A 25487-nucleotide genomic window follows, 5' to 3' on the forward strand; every position below is an offset into this window, starting at 1 on the left:
ACACAGCTGCTAAGTATTTGAAGCTGGATTTGAACTCAGGTCTTCCTAAATCCAGGCCCAGTGTGCATTCACTCCACTGTGCCAGCTAGCTGATCCTTAGCAAGAAGAGCTTATCAATATTGCCTATTGCCTCCCTGTTTGTTGTTGCTTGTGCCTTCTCTCTGGGATTATCTCTAATTTACTCTGTATGTATCTCATTTGTATGTAGCTGTTGGTGTGTCGTCTCTTCTATGAGATTGTAAAACTCCTTGAGGTCCAGGGGGTGGTTTTTTATATATTTTTTACCTTTATGTCTTAACACAGTGCTTAACACAGTGCCTGACACATAGTAGGTACTTAATAAATGCATACTGACTAAATGCTTGTTGACTTTAATTAGTTTAACCTGCAGTATTCCCCAAATGTATTGCACTTTTAAAATTAAGAATGACTTCAGTGAAAAAAAGCTCATTTGGAGCTAGCCTATTCTGGGGCCTGGGGTCCAGTCCCATCCCTCAGTCTCAGTTTCCTCCTCTGTAAAATGACAGGGTTGGACCAGGTGGCCCATAAGGCCCCTTCCAGCTCTAAATTTATGAGTTTATACTCAAAGGAACGCTTGATTGTGTAGAGAGACAAAGGACTCCAGTGCCCAAGCACTCCAGTTCTCTGGGTGATGGCAGCTTCTGTCCCTCTGACTTCACACTCTTAGGAACACTAAGCATGTGACCTGTTATTTCACAGGTTTGGGCTGGTGGAGTATAGTTCTAGGAGACTGGTGGGCAGAGACCATGTTGAACCAGATCCCTGACTCCCTTAGTCTGGCAGGGAAGGTACCAAAGTGTCTACAGTATGACTAAAATGGGCACAGCCATTTTGAACAGATACCACAGGCTCTGCATGAGGCAGCACTGAATGGGACACAGAGCACCGATCTATTAGGAGGCCTCTGTTCGAGGCCCAGCTCAGCCACTAACCAGCAGTGTGACTGGGAGCCATCTCTCCGGGCCTCATTGGGATTAGGTGACCTCTAAAGCCTTTTTCAGATGACATCCCCTGTTCTAAGGCCCTCCCAACCTTGACATCCCCTGTTCTAAGGCCCCATCCAGTTTTAATGTTCTATGTTTCTGTATTAGTGTATGCCCACATCAGGTGTTTAGCGCACATATTCCAATCTACCAAAACACATAAAGAAAAGCATCTGTACAATAATTTAATGGAAACGAAGAGAGTATAAAGTCATCATTCCCAGTTAGGAGGGTGTCTTCTTTAGTTTCACTTTTTCTTCTAAATTTACAAAGTATTTCATTTTTCCTAAAAGTTCCTTGGCTTTCTGAAGATCACCTGAAATTAAGCAGAGGCATGACGGTGAGATCAAGGCTTCACTTGAACCAATTGTTCCTGGGTAGGTAAAGGAAGGAGTGAAGCAAGTATTGGCCCAAGGGCCAGCCCCACAGCCCCAGGCTCCTTCCTGTCCTGCTGGGTCTGTTTACAGCCCCTGTCCCATCTCCTCTTCTTGTCCTTTGGGGAGGCCCAGCTTCAGGGCCAAAGGACTGGGACCTTTCAGAGGTAAGAGGAGTTTGGAGAGACACCCAGGGTGTTAGTGGGCCCAGGTGAAGAGATGTGTCCGGCCCAGAATTCCCAGGGCCAATGGAAACAGGACTCTTTGTAGTGTGTGTGTGTGAGGGGGAGGGAGTGGAGAGGAGTCAGGTGGCAGAGGTATGGGCAGGTAGCCCATCTAAAGGGCATTTCCCTGCCTGCTGGCAGGGGAGGATTGAGTTTTGGCCCCTTTGAATTCAGAGCCTGAGCCAAAGCCCCTGCTGCCCTGCCCTCGTTGTGTCTCTGCCTCTGTTTATGGTTTGTAGGCTTTTCCCATGAGTGTATCAAGACCCCACAAGGCTACTTGGTATACAAGCAAAGCCTCTTTGCTTGATGACCCTCCTGTCATCCTGATCAAGAGGAGTGTCAAAAGGGACGACACATACTGGCCAAAGGTGTCCGGCACCAAGGCTCAAAGGGAAGCCGTGTGGTGATGTGGAGGGAGTGCTGGATGGAGAGTCAGGGGACCTGGGTTCAAATGTAGGCTGTGACCATGGAGAGGCCCCAATCTGGCCTCAGTCTCCTCATCTGTAAAGTAAGGGGTTGGATCTGATGGCCTCAGAGGCCCCCCAAGTTCTAGAGGAGCTTCCTCCTGGTGGCTTTGTTCTCCAACGATGCCGGGCTGGTCACCTGGGGCCCCTGTGACCTTGAGAGCCACCCTGACCCTGAAGAGTGTGAGAACACACTGTTGAGTGCAGCAAGAGTTCTTACCCTGGGGTCCACGAGCTTGTTTTTTTAAAAAAACTTTGATAATTGTATTTCACAATAGCCACTTTCTTGTGTAATTCTATAGGCCTTATTTTGTGCATTTAAAAACATGATTCTGAGAAGGGTCCATGGGCTTCCCTGAGGACCAAAGGGCTCCAGGACCCCAAGAAGGTGAAGAGGCCACAGAACCAGTCCATTGGTAGCTCTGTCTGTCTGTCTTTCTACCAGGGTGAAGTGACTTGTCCAGGGTCACACAGCTAGTAAGTGTCCGAGGGCAGATTTGAACTCAGGTCCTCCTGACTCCAGGCCTGGTGCTCTGTCTACTGAGCCACTTAGAGTAGCAATATTTTGAACAGACAATGAGCTGACCTAGAATTGAACTGGAAGAAGTAAGTGGGTTAGACTGGGGAATCCATTTGGGAGCATGCAATGATGCCCAGTTGCTTTCTGAAGCAAAATCCCATCTTTTTTTGTTTTTTGCAGGGCAATGAGGGTTAAGTGACTTGCCCAGGATCACACAGCTAGTAAGTGTCAAGTGTCTGAGGCCAGCTTTGAACTCAGGTCCTCCTGAATCCAGGGCCAGTGCTTTATCCACTGAGCCACCTAGCTGCTCCCCCCACCCCCATCTTTTTCATACAGATATTTTCCTGGTTGAGAGTCTATTGCTGTGAACCACAGGCCACAAATACTGAGAAGAATCACAATTTGGAGATTTTTTGGTGACCCACAGGGTGATGGGGAGACGCGGTGTCTAGGCAGGCTACAATGGATGACCAGCCATGACTGTCTAATGAGGACTGATCATCCAGGAGAAGGTCAGAAAAGGAGGTATGCCAGTTACTTCGCAGCAGTGAGAGATAAGAGGTGGGTGGCGCCAGGGGTGCCCTGTTCCCAACCTCCTGTTAAAAGGCCCAGGGGAAGGCTTTGCTACAGTGGCATCTATTGGAGGACGTGGACAAGAGGCAGCCAAGTTGAGAAGGCAGAGAAGGGTTGTAATGGGCAGCGCCGGGTGAGACTCCCCATCAGTGGCACCATGGTCCAATCAAGGGTTGAAGCCAGTGTTCCTGGACAAGCTCCTGCCTCTCTCTAGGCCTTGGTCTCCCTACCTGACTAGTGAGGGCTTGGGACCAGAGGAGCTCCACCGGTCCCTCTGCTTCTGGATTCTTTGTCTTCAGAACAAGGCCACGAGCCCAGGTCAAACACTCTAATCCACACTTAACAGAGCGGGAGGCTGAGGCCCACCGAGGCCCAGGAGTGGCCCGTGCACGGCCCACGGGGTCAGGACTTGACCTCGGGTCTCTGCTTGCCAGTCCAGGGCCCCCTCCACACTCAGGGGCCTGTCCCCCTCGCAGCACTTAGATAGTAAGCGGAATGACTGCTTAGATCCCACGGCTAGCCACACGCCCCCATGGCAAAGAACGTGCAGAAATGAGGGGGTACCTTGTTCGAAAGCTTGGCTCACGTCTTCGGTCAATTCTTTCTGCTTATCTGGAAGACAAAAAACGTGGTTTTGGATTTCCCACTGAGAAGGCCCGGGCTGAAGACAAATGCTAATGCTTTATCCCAGAGCATCACCATCGTTGACTGTGGAAATCGTGCTCATCTGAGCGGAAGCAGAAACGTGGGAAGAACAGCGTCATAGCACCCATTTCCCAGTGTGACGGGAAAGCTCACCACTCACCCCATTTAAACCATTTCTACCAGTCATGGCATCCGGGAGAGGCAGTGTCGCCCAGTGGGCAGAGAGCCGGTCCTGGAGGTGGGAAGACCTGCCTTTGAGGCTCACTTGACATAGGCATCAATAAATATTTATTAAGTGCCCACTGTACGCCAGGCACTGTATCGAGCACTAGGGGTCCAAGAAGAGGCAAAAGTCAGTCCCTGCCTTCAAGGAGCTGATGGTCCAATGGGGGACGCCACAGACAAAGATGTTCAAACAAGCTATACATAAGACAAATAGGAAATAGTGAACGGAGAGAAGGCTCTGGGATTAAGAGGGCTTCCTGTAGAGAGGAGGACTTTAGCTGGGACCTAAAGGAAGCCGGGGGTGGGGTGGGGGGGGTGCAGTCATTGGGTGGGGGAGGCTGAGATGGAGGGTCTTGTTCCTGGAGCAGCCAGAAGACCACTGTCATTGGAGCAAAAGGTATGTGGTGGGGACTGGGGCATAGAAAGGCTGGAAAGGCAGGAGTGGGCTGGGTCACAAAGGGCTTTGAATGCCAAGCAGAATTTTGTAATTGATCTTGGAGGCCATCGGGAGCCACTGGAGGTTACTGAGCAGGGGAGGATCATGGTCAGACCTGAGCTCTGAGAAAATTACTTTGATGTCTGAATGGAGAATGGGCTGGGGAGGGGAAGACACCTCCCCCCCTCCACCACAGCAGCTACTGCACTAGTCCAGGTGTGAGGGGATGAGGGCCTACACGACGGTGGGGCGGTATTAGAGGGGGGGTATTTGGGAGATGTAGGAGAGGTGAAATCCCCAGGCCTTGGCACCATATCGGACATGGAGGTAGAGATGGGGAGACGGCAGTGCCCTCTGCAGTAATGGGCAGATCGGGCGGCAGGGTGGGCAGGGTTCTGGGGGGAGATTATGAATTCTGCGTTAGCCGTTGAGTCTCAGATATCTGCTGGATACCCAGTTTGATACGGCTGTAAGGCAGCTGGAGATGCGAGATGAGAGAGGCTTAAGCTGCAAGGGACCGCAGGCCAGCCGCTTTGACCCTCTCTTTTTGGCTTCTAAGCAGGAACTAGAACCAAGGCGGAGAAGTAAGAGGAAGCCAACTGGGACCTGACATAAGCACAGTGAGCCACCACCTTAGAAGGTGCCAAGCTTCCCAGTGCTGCTGGTGCTCCGGTTAAGCCTGGGTCACCCCTGCCAGGGGTGTTTAGAGGGCTGGGGGGCAGGGCCAGGTGACCTCGAAGATTCCGCCCACCCACAAGAAGACTCTTATGTGCCAGGAAGAAAGGTCACATGCCCACGTCACCCAGAAAAAGGCTTAGACCCAGGAAGCGTTCAGAGAGTTCTAGTGAAACACCCCTAGACGGCTGCTGGGCTTCATTAAACACCTCAGGACAGCTGCACCTGGAAGACCAAGCTCCCCAGCGAGACCCTGAATGACTCGTGTCCACGGCATCATCCTGGGAACGAGGCCGAGTTTCCCAGTGGATGGATGTTCCAGACGACGATGATAAAAGAGGATTAATGGAAAGAGAAGGACGAGTCAATGGAAAATGGCATGCGGATCTATCGGTGGGACTGTGGAACCAACCCCTTCAGACTGTAACCCCTCAGCCCCAAAGGAGGCACGGATGGTGCTCAAGATGAGGATGCAGAAGGAGCAGCAGGAGGAGAGGCCCAAGCACAGAGACCCAGAGCAGAGAGGATGAAGGGCAGCGTTTTCAACATTACCTCCAAGAGGGGAAAGATTTCAAATGCCTGGTCTTGTTGACGACCCAAACACCCAAAAGAAGATCAGGAAGACCTCTGGACCTAGCTCACACGCTTCCCTTCTCCTCCCTACATGGTGATACACCAAGGTGGGCTGGCGGCCTTCATACGGGTGGCCTACAGCCTGACTTTAATTATAACCTTAATGGAGCCGTCAGTAAGAAGGTCCTCCAAAATATTATTGTTGGTGTTTTTTTTTTTTTTGTGAGGCAATTGGGGTTAAGTGACTTGCCCAGGGTCACACAGCTAGTAAGTGTCATGTTCTGAGGCCAGATTTGAACTCAGGTACTCCTGACTCCAGGGCCGGTGCTCTATCCACTGAACCACCTAGCTGCCTGGTCCTCCAAAATATTGATAGCAACACTTTTGTAATGGCCAAGAATTGGAAACAAGGTCGATGCCCATCGAGGAAACTCGGTGTGTGTGTGTGTGTGTGTGTGTGTGTGTGTGTGTGTGTGTGTTTATGTACACACACTGACTGCAACCATGTAAATAGAAAGAATGACAAGGCATCGAAAACTCAGCTGTTAAGAACAAAATGATAACACTCACGCGGGACTAGAATGAGGAGAGATGAGAATCTTCCCCTGTCCTGCCCCTTCATGGAGGTGGGAGGTCCACAGCTGTCCCGTGGCACAGGTTTTCAGACTTTCTCAATGGATTGATCAGTGGTGCTGACTTTTTCCTCTCCAAAAGTACTATTTGTCACATGGAGGGGGAGGGGGATGGACACTTGGGACACTGTGGTGATGTAAGAAACAGAAAATGTCAATAAGAAGTTCTACTAACAATGGTTAATGCTAAAGAGTGTCAGAACCTCAGAGAGGTGAAGTGACTGGCCTGTGGTCACACAGAGAGGAAGTGTGAGAGGTAGCTTCCTGACACATTCCTGTCCCTGTTTATTATTCCTTTAAAATGATTAGGAACTGGGCAGCTAGGTGGTGCAGTGGATAGAGCACCGGCCCTGGAGTCAGGAGGACCCGAGTTCAAATCCGGCTTCAGACACTTAACACTTACTAGCTGAGGGTTAGGGAGCAAGTCACTTAACCCTCATTGCCCAAAATAACCCCCAAAAAACAACAAAAAAAATGTAAAAAAAAAAAAATGATTAGGAACTTCACATAAACATCAGCACTGAACACCCTCCGCAGGGTTAGGAGTTTCTGTGCCTCAGCTGCCGATTCCCTTTAGCTCCTCCCTCCGGTTCCTTCTTCCCTTCTATCCTTACTCACTTTTTGTGTACTCTTTTTTTTTTTTAAGTGAGGCAGTTGGGGTTAAGTGACCTGCCCAGGGTCACACAGCTGGTAAGTGTTAAGTGTCTGAGGCCAGATTTGAACTCAGGTACTCCTGACTCCAGGACCGGTGCTCTATCCACTGTGCCACCTAGCTGCCCCGTCACTCACTTTTCTGGCCACGAGACCCTATTTTGTACAGTCTCGGTTCCTCTGGGATTGCTTTTTCCCTGGTCTCATATCCTGCCATGGCCGACCGAGAGCCCCAGTGGGCCTGGGAACCTGCAGGTTTTACGGGTTATCTGTAAGTTCCCAGAGCAGCTACAGGCTCTAAGAGGCTCTCGTTCAGTAAGATGCCTCCCATCCTGTCCTTGCTAAGGGATCCCTTGACTGGGCCCAATCATGTGCTGATTCCCCGTGATGATGAGAGAAGAAGAAACAGGGAATGTAGAAGCATTCTGCCTCATGAGGGATGCCTTTCACGAAGGGCAGATGGAAGAGGGATGTCCTTGGATGGGGAGTCATTTGTGATGTCCCCGCTTTGGGGGTGACATGGTGCTGTTAGCAGCAAGCCCCAGAAGAGCCAGGACCCCCCTCAATGAGAGCCAAGGAGATCAGCCTGATGAGCCAAAAGGAAAAGCCAAGGGGACTAAAAAAGCCTAGAGTGGGCTGGCCATGGGGTCAGGCCTGCATCTGTCCCGGCTTCTCCCTGTCCCATCTTCCTCTTTCTAGCACTGGCTGCTACGCTTCTGTGCTGTGGGAAACTATGGGGTGAAGCTGGTTGAAAGCTGCACCTTAAATAACAGTGATGAGATCCATACAACGACCTACCTCTGTAGGAAGCATAATGATGATTCACATTTTACAGATAGGGAAACCGAGGCCGATGGCAGTGTAATGACAAAGCTAGTGAGTGTCTGAAGCCAGATTAGAGCCCCTGGCCTGTCTCCTAGCCCGGTGTTGTCTACGTAGTGCCTCCTGGTGTCCAAAGGAGGAAACTGCCTCCACGTGTGAGCCTAAGCTTCTGTGGAATCACATACAGAACTTCACTGAGACAGGGTCTTAATGACCACTGCGTCTGATGTTTAGGGCCAGGGGAGCGTAACGCCAGAACTGGCCAGAGAGAGGAAGCTGTCTGAGCCCCAGATGACCATGTGAGACCACAAATTGTAAGAAGGTGCCTCCCAGCACCGGCGGACAGACTTTCCTCACTTGGGAGGCTCTACACTGGTCCGGCCCCGGTCTGTTCCCGGTGCTCAGAGTCTGCTCCCCTTCATGTCTGTGTTCAAATAGGTTTGTGTGGCTGGAAGTCTGACCTCCTTCACCCGAGAGCTGTTGGACCAGTGGGTGATTTCCAGCCTATGCACCGTACTGAGCGCGGGGCTCCCTGCCTCCACCTGTACCCTGGGACCGCCCAGCACAGGCTCAGGACCCACATCTATCTGCTCAAATCCTGCTCTACTCAACACCCCATGGGGGCGCAGTCTCCTGGCCTGGCCCCTCAATATGCATGGGGGTCTCAATCAAGAGCTACAGATGCATCGTGCGTTACAGACCTGGGAGCCACAGGCTCTCTGTGTCTTCAGAAAGTACAACTCACTGTGCTGGGCGTGTTCTGAATTGCATCTGTACTTTTTTGTTTTTTTCTTTTCTTCCTCAATAGAAAATAAAAACATATAGTTTTGTTTTACTAAAAAAGGAGAAACAGGGTGTAGTAGAAAGAGTGTTGGGTCTGGAGTCAGGGAGACCTGCGTTCAAATCCTGCCTCAAACCCCAGGCGAGTCGCTTTGCCGCTCTCTGCCTCAGTTTCCCCATCTGTAAAGCAGGGAGGACCAGGCCAGGCCCCCAGGCCCTCTGTCCCTCCTGGGGCACCATGTCTGGACTGCTTTGCTAACTCCAAAGCAGCAGCTTCCTAACATGCCCTCAGAGGCTGCTCCGCACCCTGCAGACGCTGGGTAGACTCTCTTACCTTTGACCAAGGCTTCAATCTCTCTGGTTTCAGCCTGACTCTCAGCTCCTTCAAGCTTCTCATTGACTTCCATGATTTCTCCGAGAAACTGCATGTCCACGTTGGTGTCTGTACCCTCGGAGATCTCCAAGCCCCTGAGCTTCAGCTGTTGGGGAGCAGAAGTGGAATAAGGACGTGGCTGGCTTTGGGAGCGGGGGAGCAGGGTTCAGAGGCTGAGGAGCTGATTCAAGCAAATTCCACCATATTCCCATGAACCCAGCTTGCTCCTTCTCTCCTCAGCATCTACACAACCAACAGAAAGTGTTTAAAAAGGCAGTTGGGGCAGGGTGCCCTTTTCAGAGAGCTCTTCCGGCAGTGTCTCACAGCTAAGTGACCGAGTCTCCAGTGGAGTACCCCACAGATCTGTGCTTGGCTCCAGACCCCATAACATTTTTTGTTTTTTGTTGTTTGTGTTTTTTTAGCAGGGCAATGAGGGTTAAGTGACTTGCCCAGGGTCATACAGCTACTAAGTGTCAAGTATGAGGCTGGATTTGAATTCAGGTCCTCCTGAATCCAGGGCTAATGCTTTATCCACTGAGCCACCTAGCTGCCCCGCCCCCCCCCATAAGGTTTTGTGTTTTTTGTCGGTTTTTTTTGCATGGGGCAATGAGGGTTAAGTGACTTGCCCAGGGTCACACAGCTAGTAAGTGTCAAGTGTCTGAGGCTGGATTTGAACTCAGGTCCTCCTGAATCCAATGCCAGTGCTTTATCCATTGTGCCACCTAGCTGCCTTCCCATAATGGGTTTTTTTTTTTTTTTTTTTGCAGGGCAATGAGGGTTAAGTGACTTGCTCAAGGTCACACAGCTAGTAAGTATCAAGTGTCTGAGTCCGGCTTTGAACTCAGGTACTCCTGAATCCAGGGCCGGTGGTTTATCCACTGCACCACCTAGCTGCCCCCTCCCATAATGTTTTTATCAATGACTTGGTTAAAGGCTCATCAGCTCTCCAGGGGGCACAAATCTCGGGGGGAGCTCTGAGGGCATGACAGTCAGGAGGCTGTCAGCATCAGACTGAATTTAAGGAGAGGAAGAGCTTAATACATCATAGAGTCAGAGCCCAAAGGATCTCATTTTACAGATGAGGAACCTGCCCCCAAAGAGGGTAAGAGACTTGTCCAGGGCCACACAGCTTGTAAAGTGTCTGAGGTGGGATTTGAACCCAGGTCTTCCTGACTCTAAACACAGGCCAATAACCATTAAGCCATACTGCCTAAAATTTAAAAGAGAAAAATGCAGTGAATTACATTTGGCTATAAAAAATTACACTTGGCTATTAAAAAGAAAGGACAAAGCAGTGGTGGCCTGGCTAAATACCAATGCCTAGGAAAAGCCTTGGGTTTTAGCAAAAGGCAAGCACTGTGGGTCATCAGTGAGATGAGGCAGTGAAGAAAACTCCTGTGATCTTGGGCTGTGTGAAGAAAGAGGTGAGTATCTCATCCTCTGTCCACACCAGGCCACTGTAACCATGATCATAAGACAGTGCTTTAAGGTTTGCAAGAGGCAAGTGCTATTATTTCCCCCATCAGACAGATGAAGAAATGGAGGCAGCACAGGTGAATGACTTGCTCAGGTTGATACAGCTAGTAAGGGTCTGAAGCTGCATTTGAACTTGGGTCTCCCTGACTAAAGGCCTGAGGTTCTGTGTACTGTGTGGCGCCTCCCTAGTGGACAGTTCTGGCATGATGTTTTTTGGAAGATTGTTGACAAGCTGGAGAGTATACAAAGACGATGATGGTGAAGGGTTTCAAGTTTACATCATGAGATGACAGTCTGAAGGCATTGGGGATGGTTAATGGGCCCACGAGAAGACTTGGGTAAGAGTGAGTTCTGTCTTTAAGAATCTGGAGGGCTCTCAAATGGAAAAGGGCAGCAATGGGGGCAAGGGTACAAGTCACAAAGATGGGAGGTGGAGCTGAATGTGGGGCAAGCCTTCACAAGAAGCGTCTGCCAGGGCTGGGCTGGGGGCCTTCACACACAGGCTGCAGATGGAATTCTGGGTCACATGGGAGCTGTGGTGTGGGTTGCCCCCGAGACCTTCTGGCTCTGAGATTCCACAATGACAATGTGTGTACAGGTCAGTCTCTGGTCTATCCTGGGGAGACCAAACAAGCGTCCTCTGATTTTGACGTGTGAATGGAAGAACTAAGACAGCTCTGCTGTCTGGAAAAGTCGGGGAGATCCATGAAACAGTCTAGGAAGCCACAGGAAACCCAATCATGCGCCCCATGGATGGGGGCCAGGGTGGCACAGGTCAGCAAGGGCTAGACTTGGCGTCAGGAAGACCTGGGGTGGATCCTGGCGTCTGGAACCTGGCTCGGTCAACTTGGCTCTCTATAAAGGGAATTAAAACCCTTGTTGGACTTTGCTCATGGGGACATTGTGAGCATTCAGTGAAATGAGGCATCCAGAACTCTCTGCAAAATCTTTCCCAAAAGGGCCCTGTCACAGTCAGCCTGGGGCTGGGCGAGAAAGCAGCTTACCAGATAGAGCCCTCGGCTCATCGGGGTACGCAGGGTCTTGTAGGCCTCATTCACCAGTGTGGAATGCTGTTCTGAGAAGTCCCTTTCAGTCTGTCAACAGGAGAGGAAGGAAGCTGTTGTTCTTGGCCCCCAAAAAGCCCTAACCCCTTCGAAAATGATAATGAGTCAATTCAATAAACATTCATTAAAGGCCTGCTTTGTTCCTGGTGCCATCCCTGGCCAGAAGGAGTCTGTTTGCTGCAAAACAAAAGATGTGCTAGGAATAACTTCTGGGGTCTGTGCTTCCTCAATCCTGGGTCTGCTTATTATTATAGCAAGCATCAGCCCTGGAGTCAGGAAGACCTGAGTTCAGGTCCTGCCTCTGACACACTGGCTGTGTGACCCTGGGTAAGTCAATGTATGAGATTCTAAGTTTCAGGACATGTCAACCTGTATCAGCGGAGACATAAACAGTGTCGCTATGTGATGGAGGAGGGTGTCTCTGCACCGGGAGTTCTCTGTCAGGGCCAGCAAGAGCCTCGTGCTCTCCATCCCTATGAGCCCCCCAAGGTGAGTGCCCCACCCCGCTACCTGTGACTTCTGGCTGAAGTTATCGGGGTGCACCAGGCGCTGGAGTTCCTGGTACCGGCGCTGCAGATTCCGGACGTCCACTGTGAAGGACGGGGCGCTGGAGAGGAAGGGGAGAGGGCAGGACTGCATGGGGTGCAGAGAGGGCAGTCCCTGGGAGACCAAGCCTGCCCCTTCCTGTCTCTGTGCTATCACCCCGCCCAGACCGGGCCTTGCATACAGTTGGCACTTAATAAATGCTGGCGTAGTAGGGAACTTAAGAGATCAGAAGGGCAGAGGCCTCAGGCTCCAGGCCCGGTCTTGGGCCTGCCCCCGCCCCGCCCCGACCTCCCTTGGGGTTCATTCCGGTCTCTCCAGCACTGGTTTCCCTTTGGGAAGGGTCTTGTCCTGGCCCTCAGGGATCTGCGCACAGTGGGGTTATTACAAGGCCCCGCCCCCAGCGAGCCCCAGGAAGCAGGTACAGGTCCCGCCCTCTGCTTCAGGCCCCGCCTCCAACCCCGTTCCCGGAGAGGCCCCAGTGGCTCCATGGCCCGTCCCTTGCTGCAGGCCCCGCCCCCGCGAGGCCCCAGCGCCTTCAGGCCCCGCCCTCGGTCCTAGGCCAGGGCCCGCCCCTCCCCCAGCCACCCGGCCCCCTCCGCAGCCGGGAAGCTCTCACCAGTCCATGAGGCGGAAGAAGTCGGGCTCGGGGCTGGGCGGTTGCAGAGCCCGGCAGGCGGGACAGAAGAGTCGATCTCCGCCCGCGGGCGCCCCCTGGCCTCCGCAGTTCCAGCAGCTGGGGGCGCTCCGAGGCGCTGACGCTGCGCCGCCACCCTTGCTGCAGGGCCTCCCCGGGGCCCACCACTCCCGGCGAAGGGCCCGGGCTGCGCCCCGCCACATCTGGCCGAGGACGACACCTGCCCGGGTCACCCCTTGACCGGCTCTGGGCTGTGGGGGCGGGCAGCGCTCTGGCCCAAATAGAGCTAATTGATTGGTCGTTGGAGCTCGGGGGCGGAGTTTCGGCACAAGCCGGGCGGGGGTGGGCAGGGCGAGAGATAGGCGGGGCGGGAGAGCTCAGAGTTCTGAGGACCCGGGCAAGGAAGCCTTCTTAGACTACAAGGCCCAGTAGGCTTTGCAGCCTAACCGTTCCGTATCCGGTGAGCTTCTAATTGGTCAGATAGACGGTCTGTGTCTCTTTCGGATCGCTGATTGGTGGGTTTTGTACCTGAGCCTTTCGCGCGAGCCTATGCCTCGGGCTCGGGAGCATTGTGCAGGTTTGGCCAAGCAGGGATCGGGCTGAGTCAGGATCTTGCGGCTAGTGCCCTGGGTCCGGCCTTCCTTCCCCACGGTGAGCCTGGGGCGCCCCGGGGCCGGCGCCCCGTAGCCTCGGTCCTCCTGTGGGACCGGCAGCTAGCCTTTCTGTCCCTGGGCCTGCCTCTGTCTAGTTCAGCGGGGAGAAGCCGGGTGGCCATTGGCTGGCCGCGGTGCCCCCGCCACCCCCTCCCTCACCCCGAGGCCTCAGTCTGACCATCTGTGAAATGGGCTATCAGTGACCCGGGCTCACCCTGGGCACTGGCTCCGTCCTCTTCTTCCCAGTTGCGGGTCCGCAGGCCACGTCCTCAGGCTGTGCTCCCACTTCCCGGAGGGCCAAGCTGATGGGCGGTAATTGACCCTCCGTGCTTCGGCGCCCCAGCGTTTCTGGAGCGAGGCGGTGGACTGGGTGTTGGGGGGTACCCCCCGGGAGGGGACGTGCAAAGGAGTCCATTACCTCCTTGCCTGGGGATGTCAAGGGACTTAATGGGGGGGAGGCGGTGGGGAGGGAGAGAGAGAGAGGGAGGGAGGGAGGGAGGGAGAGAGAGAGAGAGAGAGAGAGAGAGAGAGAGAGAGAGAGAGAGAGAGAGAGAGAGAGAAGGAGGGAGGAGGAGAGGAGAGAGGAGGGAGGGGGAGAAGGGGGAGGGGGGAGAGAGAAAGGGAGAAAAAGAAAGAAAATGAAGGAGGGAGACAAAGGAGAGAAGGGGGAGAGAGGAGAGTTGGTCAAGGGCAGGGAGGGAAAAAAAACTGAGGAAGGAAATGGGAGAGAGAGAAACACTTATGGAGATGGGAGAGGGAGAGAGATTGGAAAGATAGAGGAGGGAGAGAGATTGACAGGGAGAGAGAGACAGGGAAAGAGAGAAGTGTGAATGTGCACTTGGGAACTGGAGACTTCTCTGTTTTGAAAGGAATTCTGTCATCTGGTAGTGAGGAAGAAGGGTCAGCCATCTGTCTGTTCTTGGCTGTTTGGAAAATGACCTTTTTCAAAGCTGGTCTAGATGAATGTAAACAGTGGAACTGAATTGTTTGAGAAGCTGCCGTGGAAGACTAATTTGGGTGTAGGGTTTGTGACAAGCAAATAGGGGCAAGGTCTATTAATAATAACTTGCATTTTCATGGAGCTTTAAGATTTAAAAAGCCTTTTTACTAAGTGATCTCTAAAGGTTCCTTCCAGCTATATCTTTTTATGTTGAAGGACTTTGAGAGCGTGAAAGAAGCACTTGTATTTACTTCATTAAATACCTAGATAGATGCCCATGTAGTCAGAAGGTAGTTTGGTTTGAGAAGTATTGTCAACTTTTATTAAGAACTTATTAAATGTTGGACACTGCTCGATGTTGGGGCGATGAGCAGAACAATCTGCCCTCAGGGAGCTTCTAACTTGAACAGCCCATCCACATATAGGGAAATACAAAATATTTACAAAGTAGAAGTAAGGTGTGTGTGTGTGTGTGGGGGTGGGTGTGGGTGTGGGTGTGGGTGTAGGGTGTAGGGTGTAGGGATCAGGCTCCCTTCCTCTGGGAAGGGAGTTAGGGATTTTATAAAGCACCTGGCAGGAAGGTTAAAGCCAGGAAATAGGCAGTGGAATCTTGAAGATGGGGAAAGATAAATCAGTCACTTTGGCTAGGCTGGAGAGGTTTGGTGGATCAGTGAATAGAGAGCTGGGCCTGGAGTCAGGAACATCTGTGTTATCCTGGGCAAGTCATGTCACCTCTGTCTGCCTCAGTTTCCTCATCTGTGAAATGAGAATAATAATAATAGTACCCACTGTCCATAATTGCTTTGAGGATAGAATGAGTTAATATCTGAAAAGTTATTTGTAAATCTATTTTTTTTTATTTTTTTGCAGGGCAATGAGGGTTAAGTGACTTGCCCAGGGTCACACAGCTAGTAAGTGCCAAGTGTCTGAGGTGGGATTTGAACTCAGGTCCTGAATCCAGGGCCGATGCTTTATCCACTGCGCCACCTAGCTGCCCCAAGTGCTTTGTAAATCTTAAAGCATTATAGAAATGCTAACTGTTATTATTTCTTATTCTTATTATAATTTACTATTACTTTATTATTGTTCTTATGATACTGGTACTAACTTTAATTACATTACTAATCCTATCTTCCAGTAATTTTACGATTCTTGTTTTGCTAGAATAGTTTCTTTTCTTGTCTGCATTTGGATGCTAGACTTTGATGCTAGTGTCTCTCCTTCACTGCAGAAACTTTGGGTCAGTAATTGTCCGAGTCTTGTGCGCCCAGACTCATATTTGCCACTTGTCACTTTCTTGAAGCAAAGATGTCCCGGGAAACGGGGGGTGACTCGCAGCAGCAGTCGCAGCAGTCGCAGCCGCAGTCACAAAGTGCCTCCCAGTCCCAGCATGCCTCTAGCTCCTCCTCTGGGGCTTCCCACAGTCAGTCCTCCCACTCCAGCTCAGGAACCATCAGTTCCTTAGACACTGTTCCGACTCAGGACCTTCCTTCCATTCCCGAGGACCAGGAGCCAGAAGAACTTGACCCTCAGCCCTGGGGTCGGCTGTGGGCTCTCGAGGATGGATTCTCTAACCTTGGTAAGATGGTAAGACTAGAAAATCTGGCTGTGGGCCAGAGTATAACATTTACTTAATAGAGAATCTTTTTAAAAAATATCTGCTCCCAAACTCTGTGCTAGGTTCCTGCTGCTTTTGGAGCATTTGGGGATGAAATTGTGACCCTGTTGGACAGAATGTATGTTGTCAGTGACCCCAGGCTGGGAGGACCATCGGCTTGCCACTTGTGACCCTTGTTCAAAAGACAGGCTCTGGAAAGGTTGTGGTAGCATGTCCAGGATGTGACTAAGGGTAATAGGGAGCCATAGAAGGCTTCTGACCAGGAGAATGATGTGTTAAGAACCTTGTACAACAAGGCCAGGCCAGATAGATTAGAGCAGGGACTGAAGTCAGGGAAGCCTGCTTTTAGCTGCTGCTGGGGGGGGGGTGGAAGCATCCAGGCCCAAGGGGACCAATTGAGAAGACCAGGCCTCAGACACTTAGGAGATGTGTGAGTCTGGGCAGTCACTTCGTAGCTTCCGTCTGCCTCAGTTTCCTCTTCTGTAAGTGGGTATAATAGCAGCACCTCCCTCCCAGGGTTGTTGTGAGGATCCAAAGAGATAAGTTATAAAGGGCTTGGCACAGTGCCTGGTATACAGTAGGCGCCACATAAATGGTGGTGGTGATGATGGGAATGTACCCATTGCTTAGATAGATGATGAACCGATAAGGACAGAAGCAGGACTGGAGCTAATGGGAGCAGTGGTACTGAGCCAAGGCTTCTTTTTAGGCTCCCAAATGCCCAAGGGATGAGACAAGAAGCCAGAGACTGGAGGAGGCTGGGGCTGGGCTGGCCTCAGGGAGAGCACGAGGTATTGGTGCACCCTGGGCTAGATTTGAAAACCTGCTGTCCACTGGGCCCTTTGTGGGCAGCCTTGTACCTTGGCTTATGTCAGTATGTTGAAGAGGAAGGATTTTGCCACTGGGGGGCCTGCCCAGGAGGGGCCAGTAGGTTAAAAGCCCTTGAATGTTGATGTGTAGCTTGCTCATAAGGGGTAGCATCGAGACCTGAACCCAGCTCTTTCTTACTGTGTTATTGTGAGGGCAATACCTGCCCTGGAGAATGGAGTTTTCTAGCATTAAAAATGGGTGTTTTGGACAAGTGATAAATATTAACAGTGTCCCCCCTGTTATCTCCTGCACCCTGGTATTGCAGTGAGAGCCGTATAACTTGGCTTCAAATCCTTGTTTTCCCTGAATGACTTTGGGGGAGGTCCCTTTAGCCAAGCCTTTGAGCCTCAGTTTCCTCATTTGTAAAATGCAGGAGGGACTTAGGCTGGGTGGTCGTTAGAGTGCCCTTTAGTCCTCAGTCCCAGGGCTACAGGTTCGTTACCCTCTGTGGGGTGTGTCCTTAGCCCTTCTTGCCTCCTCTTAATTTTTGGCTCTGAAGAATGTGAGGGGACAGCTTCCCAGGGCCTGTGTTATCTTCTGCAAATGACTTGGCTCTTAAATGTGGCAAGCTCTAAGATCAGAGATGGTGGATGGGAAGGTCCCACTGGGTCATCCAATGCCAAGCCTTTCTTCCTTCTCAGGTCCCACACTCCTTGCCCTGCTTATCTTGCCTCAGATCAGATCATGAATCCACAAGCCTCTATGAAGCAGCTGTCTGTGTCTGGCTCCTGAGAAAAGAATGACCCAATCCCTGCCCTCAGGGAGTTTACTGCTGGTCTGGGAGTACTTTTTCTTCCTCAGGTCAATGACTTGCCCAAGGTCACAAGTGTCTGACTCCAGGGCCACCTAGCTGCCCCCAGGGTGTACTTCTTAAGTGCTTCCTGGGGGCCAGGCACTGTGCTAAGTGCCTGAGATACCCAGAGGCAAAAAACCTGGAGGTGCTCTCTGGGAGCTCACCCTCTATTGGGGGAAATAACCTGGGAATGAATGGACTTGACCAGCCACCGAGTAGCTGGAAGGTCACCTTGGGGGGATGGTGGGAAAGGCTCCCAGCAGGAGGTGGCAGAGGGGCCGTATCTCGAGGGAAGCTGGGAGCTCTGAGATGGGAGATTTCGGCCCCCGATGGAGTGATGCTGTGTGCACATGAGCAGTCAGTAGGGTCAGGGACCTGTCAGCCTGATCTACATGGGGAGTGGATTAGATTGTGGGGGTGCAGGGAAGGCCTCAGGAGGAGGAGGAGGAGAGCGGGACAAAGACAAGGGAATGGGAGACAGTGTTGTGGGAGCACCAGCAGCCAGGCCCCCCAGGGGGCCTTCACTCTGACCGTGGGAAGAGGAATAGTGGAATAAGGTAGGCTGGGAAGGTACCCTACCAAGGAGCCTCTGATCCCACAAACACTGGGGAGCCCATGGCAGTTTTTCAGCTAAGGTGGGGACCATGTGTTGAGGGGGGCAGTGGAATTGAGGGTAGGTTGGGACTTAAGAGTGTGGAGCAATGTCTCCATGAGCTGCACTCAGAGCTCCCCAGTTTGTCCAAACTCAGCTTCCTGTGCTGAGTGCAGGTGAGGAAAACCCAGCTGTGTCCGAACCTCAGCATGGGGCTGTTCTTTCTGCTGGATTCCATTCGAGCTCACCTGTCCCCTCCCCCAAGCTCACTGTTTACCCTCCTGTTCCCCCATTTGTGAAAACTGATGCCACTCGCATTGTTTTTTTCATTGCCCACTGTATCCTATCCCTCTGCCTCCCATCCACTCTTCCGGTGTGACAAATAAAAACTTCTGCCCAAGTGACTGGTGGAGCGACTGGTTTTTATTTCCTGTTTACTCTCAAGAAGAGGTCTTTGGGTCCTTGGCATTTGTCTTTTGGCAGACTTGCACAGCTGCCAAACTGTTGGAATGTGAACGGTGAAGTTCCTTGCCAGGAATTATACCTGCATCAGAAGAGGGGGAGGGGTGGGTCAGGGATCTGATTCTCTGTGGATGAGGGCAAGATCACAGCTGTCCTCAAGTGCATCTCTTAGCTAGCAAGGTAAATACAGATCCTGTATGCACCACCGTAGAGATGTGTTTGGAGTAACAGTGACTCTTTAAAACACTTTTAATGATGTTTGATTTTCTTAAAAACACACTTGCAAGTGTGGTAGCTGTATGAACTTGTTGGGCCTGTGGGCGGGCCGCTTCTGGGAATGTTCTTTTAAAATGCCTAAAATAAAATACTCAGGGGGCAGCTAGGTGGCACAGTGGATAGAGTGCCGGCCCTGGATTCAGGAAGACCTGAGTTCAAATCTGGCCTCAGACCCTTGATACTTATTAGCTGTGTGACCCTGGGCAAGTCACTTAACCCCATTGCCTCACCAAAAAAAAAGCCAAACCAAAACAAACCTCAGGGTTACAAAGGAAATCAATTATTCCAAAATCCAGTCATCACAATGTTTGTTTGTTTTTTTTAAATCACAGACCCCAGGCGAAGAGCCCCAAGCTGTCATGAAATCTGGGCCTTAGTTGAGTTTGCTTTTTCAGAGTAAATGGAAACATACTTTCAGGGAATGGTTGTAAAAGATGCCTCTTAACCCATCTCCTGCTCTTCAATCTCTTTCAAAGATGTGGGAATGAAGAGATCATTTTTCTCTTTTTCTCTGGGTTCCAGATTGTGTGGAAAATGACTACTGGTTCGGCAGAGACAGAAGGTGTGAGTACAGCTTTGACAATCCAGGGCTTAAGAAAACAGACAAATACCGCACGTACAGCAAGAAACACTTTCGGATTTTCAGGGTAGGTTCCGGGACCTGGGCTTTTGGCTCAGAGCCCGCCGTCTCTCTCCATAATTCTTGGATTCGTCAGTGGGGGTGCTCCCCCCACCCTTCCTTACTCTCTTTTCCATTTTAGGAGAAAGGGCCCAAGAACTCCTACATTGCCTACATTGAGGATCACAGCGGGAATGGGACCTATGTAAACCGAGAGCTCATCGGGAAGGAGAAGCGACTGCCGCTGAGCAACAACTGTGAGATCGCCCTGTCCGTGCCCACAAACAAAGGTAACCCCGTATCGCCTGTTTACGTTTCTTTGACACTGTCGACTCCATTTTACTGAGAGGCAGAAGAGAACCTCCTGGCCGAGTGGCCGGCCTGCAGTGCTTATCTTATGCCCTAATGGTCCGAATACGGCTTTCCATTAAGGTCAATGATTCTTTGCTGTAGTCCCTACTGTGGGCCAGGCACTGTGCTAAGCACTGGGGGTATAAAGAAAGGCTTTCAGGCTGCTCCCTGCCCAGCGGGGCAGACGACATGCAGACATCCAGGTACAAGCGACACATAGAGCAGATACCACCACTAGGCATATGTTCCAAAGAGGCCAAAGAAAGTGGGAAAGAACCATATAAAAATATTTATAGCAGCACTTTTTTATAGCAAAGACCCAGAAACAGAGAAAGTGCCCATCAACTGGAGAATGGCTAAACACATTTTATTTTATTAATGCATTGAAAAAAACTATTACCGTGAAAGAAAACAAAAGGGACAGATCTCAGGACAGAGGGTGAGGGACCTCAAAGTACCTGTACCCCTCTGGTCTGAGGGCTGTGACAACACAGCTGGGGGTTGTTGCTCGCTCTGGTTTTCTGACTGCTGTGGGCCTTTCTTTTGGGAGCCTCCACTCTTGCTGCCTCTGGGCACTCAGCATTGCTGGCTCTGTGTGTGTTCAGTCATTGATTGTGTTGGACGGCTGTATTTTTTACTAGTATTGGCAACGGATGGGGTGGAGGGTGGGCTTTTTTTTTTTTTTTTTTGCTGATGTGGAGAAGTCATTTCCTAGAGTTTCTCATTGGGTTTCTTGGTTGTTCTTTGATCTAGTGCAGACTTTGGGTTTTGCCAAAGTAGATACCTGGGAATTGGGTGGTCCGCTTCTCCAGCTGATGGCCATCTTAACTGTAACTCTTTTTTTTTTTTTTGAGCTCATTCTTTTATTCAAAGTAGTCTGTCATTATTAGCTAGAACCCAAGGCAAGGAACAACTTAGAGGCTATTGCAAAGCTGTTGTTCACTCTTTTTATTTATTTATTTATTTAAAAAAATTTTTGGTGAGGCAATTGGGGTTAAGTGACTTGCCCAGGGTCACACAGCTGGTAAGTGTTAAATGTCTGAGGCCAGATTTAAACTCAGGTACTCCTGACTCCAGGGCCGGCGCTCTATCTACTGCACCACCTAGCTGCCCCTCGTTCACTCTTAAGTAGGGGAAAAAATTTGCCACAAGCTACAGTTATTTCTTTCTTTTTCTTTTTCAATAATAAACATTTTTATTTATAGTTTTGAGTTCCAATTTTTATCCCTCTTTTCCTCCCTCCCCTTCTCCCTCCCTGAGGTGGCAAACAATCAGATATGGGTTATATATGTATGATTATGAAAAGCCTTACCAGATTTGTCATTTTGTACGAGGAAACTTGATTAAAAGAAAAAAAATGAAAGAAGGTGAAAAATAGCCTGCTTCAGTCTGTTCCAACAATATCAGTTCTTTCTTTGGAGGTGGATCATATGTTTCACCAATAGTCCTTTGGGATGTCTCGGATCATTGTATTGTTGTGAATAGTCAAGTCATTCACAGTTCTTCATCAAACAATATTTCTGTCTCTGTGTACAATGTTCTCTTGGTTCTGCTCACTTCACAAAACACCATTTCATACATGTCTTTCAAGGCCTTTTTAAAGTCATCCTGCTTGTCATGTCTTATAACTGTAACTCTTAATGTTTTTAACATAAATGGATGTTATATTTTATAAATAGCTTTTTTCTACATTTTTTTATCTAATCATGTTTAAAAAAAATTTTTTAATGGATATGGTCAATTGTTTATAGTTTTCCTAATGTTGACTTCGCCTCTGTATTCCTGACAAATCCAAGTTGGTCCTGATGTATATTCTCTTTTAATATAGTGCTGTCATCTCTTGGCTGATTTTTTTATTCAGCATTTTTGTATAGCTATTCATTAGCAATAACAGGATCATGATTTTCTCACACAAGTTTGGAAGATTGGATGCCTTCTTTATTTTTGCACACCATTCATGTAATGCTAATTGTTCCTTGAGTGTTTGATAGATGCCAATTACTGCCTAAGCATGAGTCAGGAAAATGGATGTTTTTATACCCATGTGACAGTTTAAGGAAGTAGTGAAGATACTACTACACCGTCTTACACATTGAAATTGGGAAAGCTGGCCCCTGACTTGGTAGGACTTCTCATGAGGCGCAGATCAGTGCTTTCTTTTAGTTCTTTTGTGGCAAACACAAAACTGTATTTTTGCTAAGTCCAGTTGTCATTTAAGGTGAATTTATATTCAGCCTAGAAAAGTGTTATTAACTGCTTGACTCACCAAACTCATATTAAGAGTCCTGGAGAGCTTGGCTGGGTGCTGTCAATAAGGAACCAGAATATCACAAGACTTATGTGAAAATCAGGTTTATTACAAGAGAAATGAGGGGTAGCTGGGTGGTGCAGTGGATAGAGCACCAGCCCTGGATTTGGAAGGACCTGAGTTCAAATCCGGCCTCAGACACTTGACACTTACTAGCTGTGTGACCCTGGGCAAGTCGCTTAGCCCCAATTGCTTTACCCAAAAAAAAAAAAAAGGAAAAAAAAAAGACAAGAGAAATGAGCATGCATGTGGGGCTCAAAGGGTTCTCAGTCCTTACCGAAGTTTGCATATTTATGGCAGAACAACAAAAAGAGGAGGAGAAAACAGGAAAGGGCGTGGCATAGGAGGGGAAAGGTTCAGTACCCCTCCTGAATGGGAGGAGCAAGGCCACAGAAAAAGCCTCATTATTTTCCTTTTTTTTTTTAAAAAAAACATTACCATACTAGTCATTTTATATAAAAAGACTCAAGTGAAAAAAAAAGAGAGAGAGTGAAAATGCAAAATATCATGTTTCAGTCTGTGTTCAATTGTCAGTTCTTTCTCTGGAGGTGGGTAGTATGCTTTATCATTAATCCTTTGGGATTGTCTTGGATCATTATATTGCTGTGAGTAGTTAAGTCATTCATAACTGCTCACAGAACAATAATGCTATTACTGTGCACAAGGTTCTCTTGGTTCTGCTCACTTCACTAGACATCAGTTCATATAAGTCTTTCCAGGTTTTTCTGAAGTCATCCTGCTTGTCATTTCTTAGAGCACAATAATATTCCATTACAATCATATGCCACAGTTTGTTCAGTCCTTCCCCATGTTAAGGGCTAAAATTCTAGCTAAACTGTCTAAAATATCTAATGAGTGGTCGCCAATAAATTATAAGCTTTAGCAAGAGTTAGACTTTTAAGCATTTATTAAGGAGAATAAGAGTTTGGTAAAGAGAGAGAAAAAGGCCTAGATTCCTATCTATTAAAGGGAGAGCACATTTCTAGCTCCCTTCTCCGCCAGCGTCCAAAGGAAAGAGCGCGAGACTGAGCGCCAGTCTCTTCCTTCCTCCTCCCACTAGTCCGCATCACTTCCTGACTCCTGGTCTTGCCCTCAAAGACCTTCCCTTCATGGGCAGAACTCTTCTACAGTAAGTATCCAGCAGGTGGCGTCATTCCAATCGTTACACCCATTTAATGGGCATTCCAATGGGTGATTTCCAATTCTTAGCCACCCCAAAGAGTTGCTATAAATATTTTTGTACAATTTTTTTCTTTTTCTCTTTTTCATAGTTACTATTGTTAACTATTTCCCTCTATCCTATTCCCTTCCCATGATATTTACTCTATTATCTATATTCTTTCACTCTATCCCTCCTCAAAGGGGATTTGCTTCTGACTGCCCCCTCCACCAATCTGCTCTCCCTTCTTTCACCCCTCCCTCCTTATCCCCTTTCCCTTCCCTCCTACTTTCCTTCAGGGTTAGATAAATTCCTCCACCCAATTGAGTGTGTATGTTATTCCCTCCTTGAGCCTACTCTGATGAGATTAAGGTCTTCTGATGAGTGTAAGGTTCATTCACTGCCTCCCCCTAAAGCCCTTTCCTGTTTCTTTCATGTGGGATTTCACTCCATTCTACCTCTCCCTTTCCCCCTCCCCCAGTGCAATCCTCTCACCCCTCAATTTTACCCTAAAGTGTCATCATGGGGCAGTTAGGGGACACAGTGGACAAAGAACCCACCCTGGACCCAGGAGGACCTGAGCCCAAACCCACTGCTCAACTCTGAGCACGTCACCCAACTCTGACCACCCCACAAAAAAAAAAAAAGATAAACAAAAAATAAATGCTTTATAGATATAATCTCTTCATAATCAATTCCCACCTGTGCCTTCTGTCTAAATTTACTTCTATCATCTGCCCTAATACTGAGAAATTTCTTATGGGTTAGATGTATCATCTTCCCATGTAGGAATGTAAGCAGCTTAACCTTTTAACATCCCTCTTAATTTCTTTTTCCTGTTTACCTTTTTATGCTTCTCTAGGGTCTTGTATTTGAAAGTCATATTTTCCATTTATTTCAGGTCTTTTCATCACAAATACCTGAAAGTCCTCTTTTTCATTGAAGTCTCATTTCTTCTCCTGAAAGATTATAATTAGTTTTTCTGGGTAGGTGATTTTTGTTTGTAATCCCAATTCCTTTGCTCTCTGGAATATCATATTCCATGCCCTCTGATCCTTTAATGTTGAAGCTGCTAGATCCTGTGCTATCCTTACCATGGTTCCACAGTATTTGAATTGTTTATTTCTGGCTGCTTGCAATATTTTCTCCTTGATCTGGGAGCTCTGGAATTTGGCTATAATATTCCTGGGAGTTTTCATTTTGGGATCTCTTTCAGGAGGAGATTGGTGAATTCTTTCAATTTCTATTTTACCTTCTGCTTCTAGAATATCAAACTGTTGACTTTTTTCTCATGACTCTCCTGCATTGCTCTCATTTCTCTTTCCATTCCTTCATCTCTTTCTCTACATCTTCGTTCTATCTCTCCTACTTTCTCTTCAAAGTCCCTTTTGAGAGCTTCCATGGCCTGAGACCAGTTCATATTTTTCTTGGAAGCTTTGGATGTTGGAGCTTTGACCCTATTATTATCTTCTTCTGAGGATGTATTGTGGTCTACCTTTCCCCCAAAGAAGTTTTCGATGGTCTTCTGCTTTCTCTGCCTACTCATCCTGGCTTACTGTTTCTTGGCTTTTTACTCCTTAAAGTGTAATCTGCTTCTGGGACACACTGTTCGTGCTGCAGCATGGCCTGGGGGATGGTTGGGCTTCTTCTCAGCCTGCCTGGCTTGTGAGCAATCACAGCCGCTTTCTCTTTGACCAGGAAACAGAAGTCTGATTGAACTCTGATTCTCTATGGTCAGAAGCTTGGCGTGCTTTTACCCCTCCCCCACTGGGCCACCACCACTTGATTCAGCCCACTGGTTCAGACCCAGGGCGCTTTGCCCCAACTCCAGTAGATACTGCCTCCACTTCACCCCGGCCTACCTCCGAACCCCCTCACCAGTCCGTGATCGGAGCCTCAGAAGCTGCTGGTGCTGAAGACTCTGACATGCACTGGAAGCAGTGTCCCTGGCTGGGTCCGGACCGCGCGCTGAGCTGTTCAGCCTGATCAGTAGGTGATCAGAATTGCCCTCTTTTTCGGAGAAACAGTCTCACTCTGTTCTTATGTGCATTAGGCTGTTCTGGGTTTTGATTTTTACCGCATTATTTGAGCATGAATGGACGGGTTTATCTGGAGCTTGTGGGAGTCACAGCCTCTCCTCTGCCATCTTGGCCCC

At 49.3% G+C, this 25487-nt stretch overlaps 2 protein-coding genes across 4 annotated transcripts in view; one reads left to right on the forward strand and one right to left on the reverse strand.

Moving 5' to 3' along the window:
• Positions 1-1169: 1169 nt before the first annotated feature.
• On the reverse strand, positions 1170-12962 carry HSCB (HscB mitochondrial iron-sulfur cluster cochaperone). Of its 2 annotated transcripts, XR_006354177.1 has the most exons (7): positions 12674-12962; positions 12022-12118; positions 11452-11541; positions 8933-9077; positions 6284-6472; positions 3724-3771; positions 1170-1320 (listed from the first exon to the last, which is right to left on the reverse strand). XR_006354177.1 is itself a non-coding variant. In XM_043978366.1 (6 exons), exons 1-6 carry the CDS (start codon positions 12892-12894, stop codon positions 1229-1231), a joined length of 693 nt encoding a protein of 230 aa, XP_043834301.1. In that variant the 5' UTR covers positions 12895-12962; the 3' UTR covers positions 1170-1228. The 2 variants fall into 2 exon arrangements, 1 of the variants encoding a protein (XP_043834301.1); XM_043978366.1 differs by lacking the exon at positions 6284-6472.
• Positions 12963-13197: 235 nt separating this feature from the next.
• Positions 13198-25487, forward strand: part of CHEK2 (checkpoint kinase 2) — a 47844-nt gene continuing 35554 nt past the window's right edge. The window contains exons 1-4 of one of the 2 annotated variants that reach the window (XM_043978365.1): positions 13198-13342; positions 15516-15863; positions 19418-19542; positions 19657-19804. In XM_043978365.1, coding sequence (XP_043834300.1) covers positions 15593-15863; positions 19418-19542; positions 19657-19804 — 544 coding nt within the window. In that variant the 5' untranslated portion in view covers positions 13198-13342; positions 15516-15592. Of the gene's footprint in view, positions 13343-13377; positions 13657-15515; positions 15864-19417; positions 19543-19656; positions 19805-25487 lie in introns of those variants that run through there. The other variant, XM_043978364.1, reaches the window with a different exon arrangement.

Source organism: Dromiciops gliroides, chromosome 1, assembly GCF_019393635.1.
Source record: "Dromiciops gliroides isolate mDroGli1 chromosome 1, mDroGli1.pri, whole genome shotgun sequence".
NCBI lineage: Eukaryota > Metazoa > Chordata > Mammalia > Microbiotheria > Microbiotheriidae > Dromiciops > Dromiciops gliroides.

Coding starts and splice junctions, on each gene's coding strand:
- HSCB (XM_043978366.1), bottom strand. CDS start 12,894: ATGTGGCGGGGCGCAGCCCGGGCCCTTCGCCGGGAGTGGTGGGCCCCG. Junction 9,078..11,451: donor TGAGCCGAGGGCTCTATCTG/GTAAGCTGCTTT, acceptor GCTCCCCAACAG/CTGAAGCTCAGGGGCTTGGA. Junction 3,772..8,932: donor GATTGAAGCCTTGGTCAAAG/GTAAGAGAGTCT, acceptor TTTGTCTTCCAG/ATAAGCAGAAAGAATTGACC.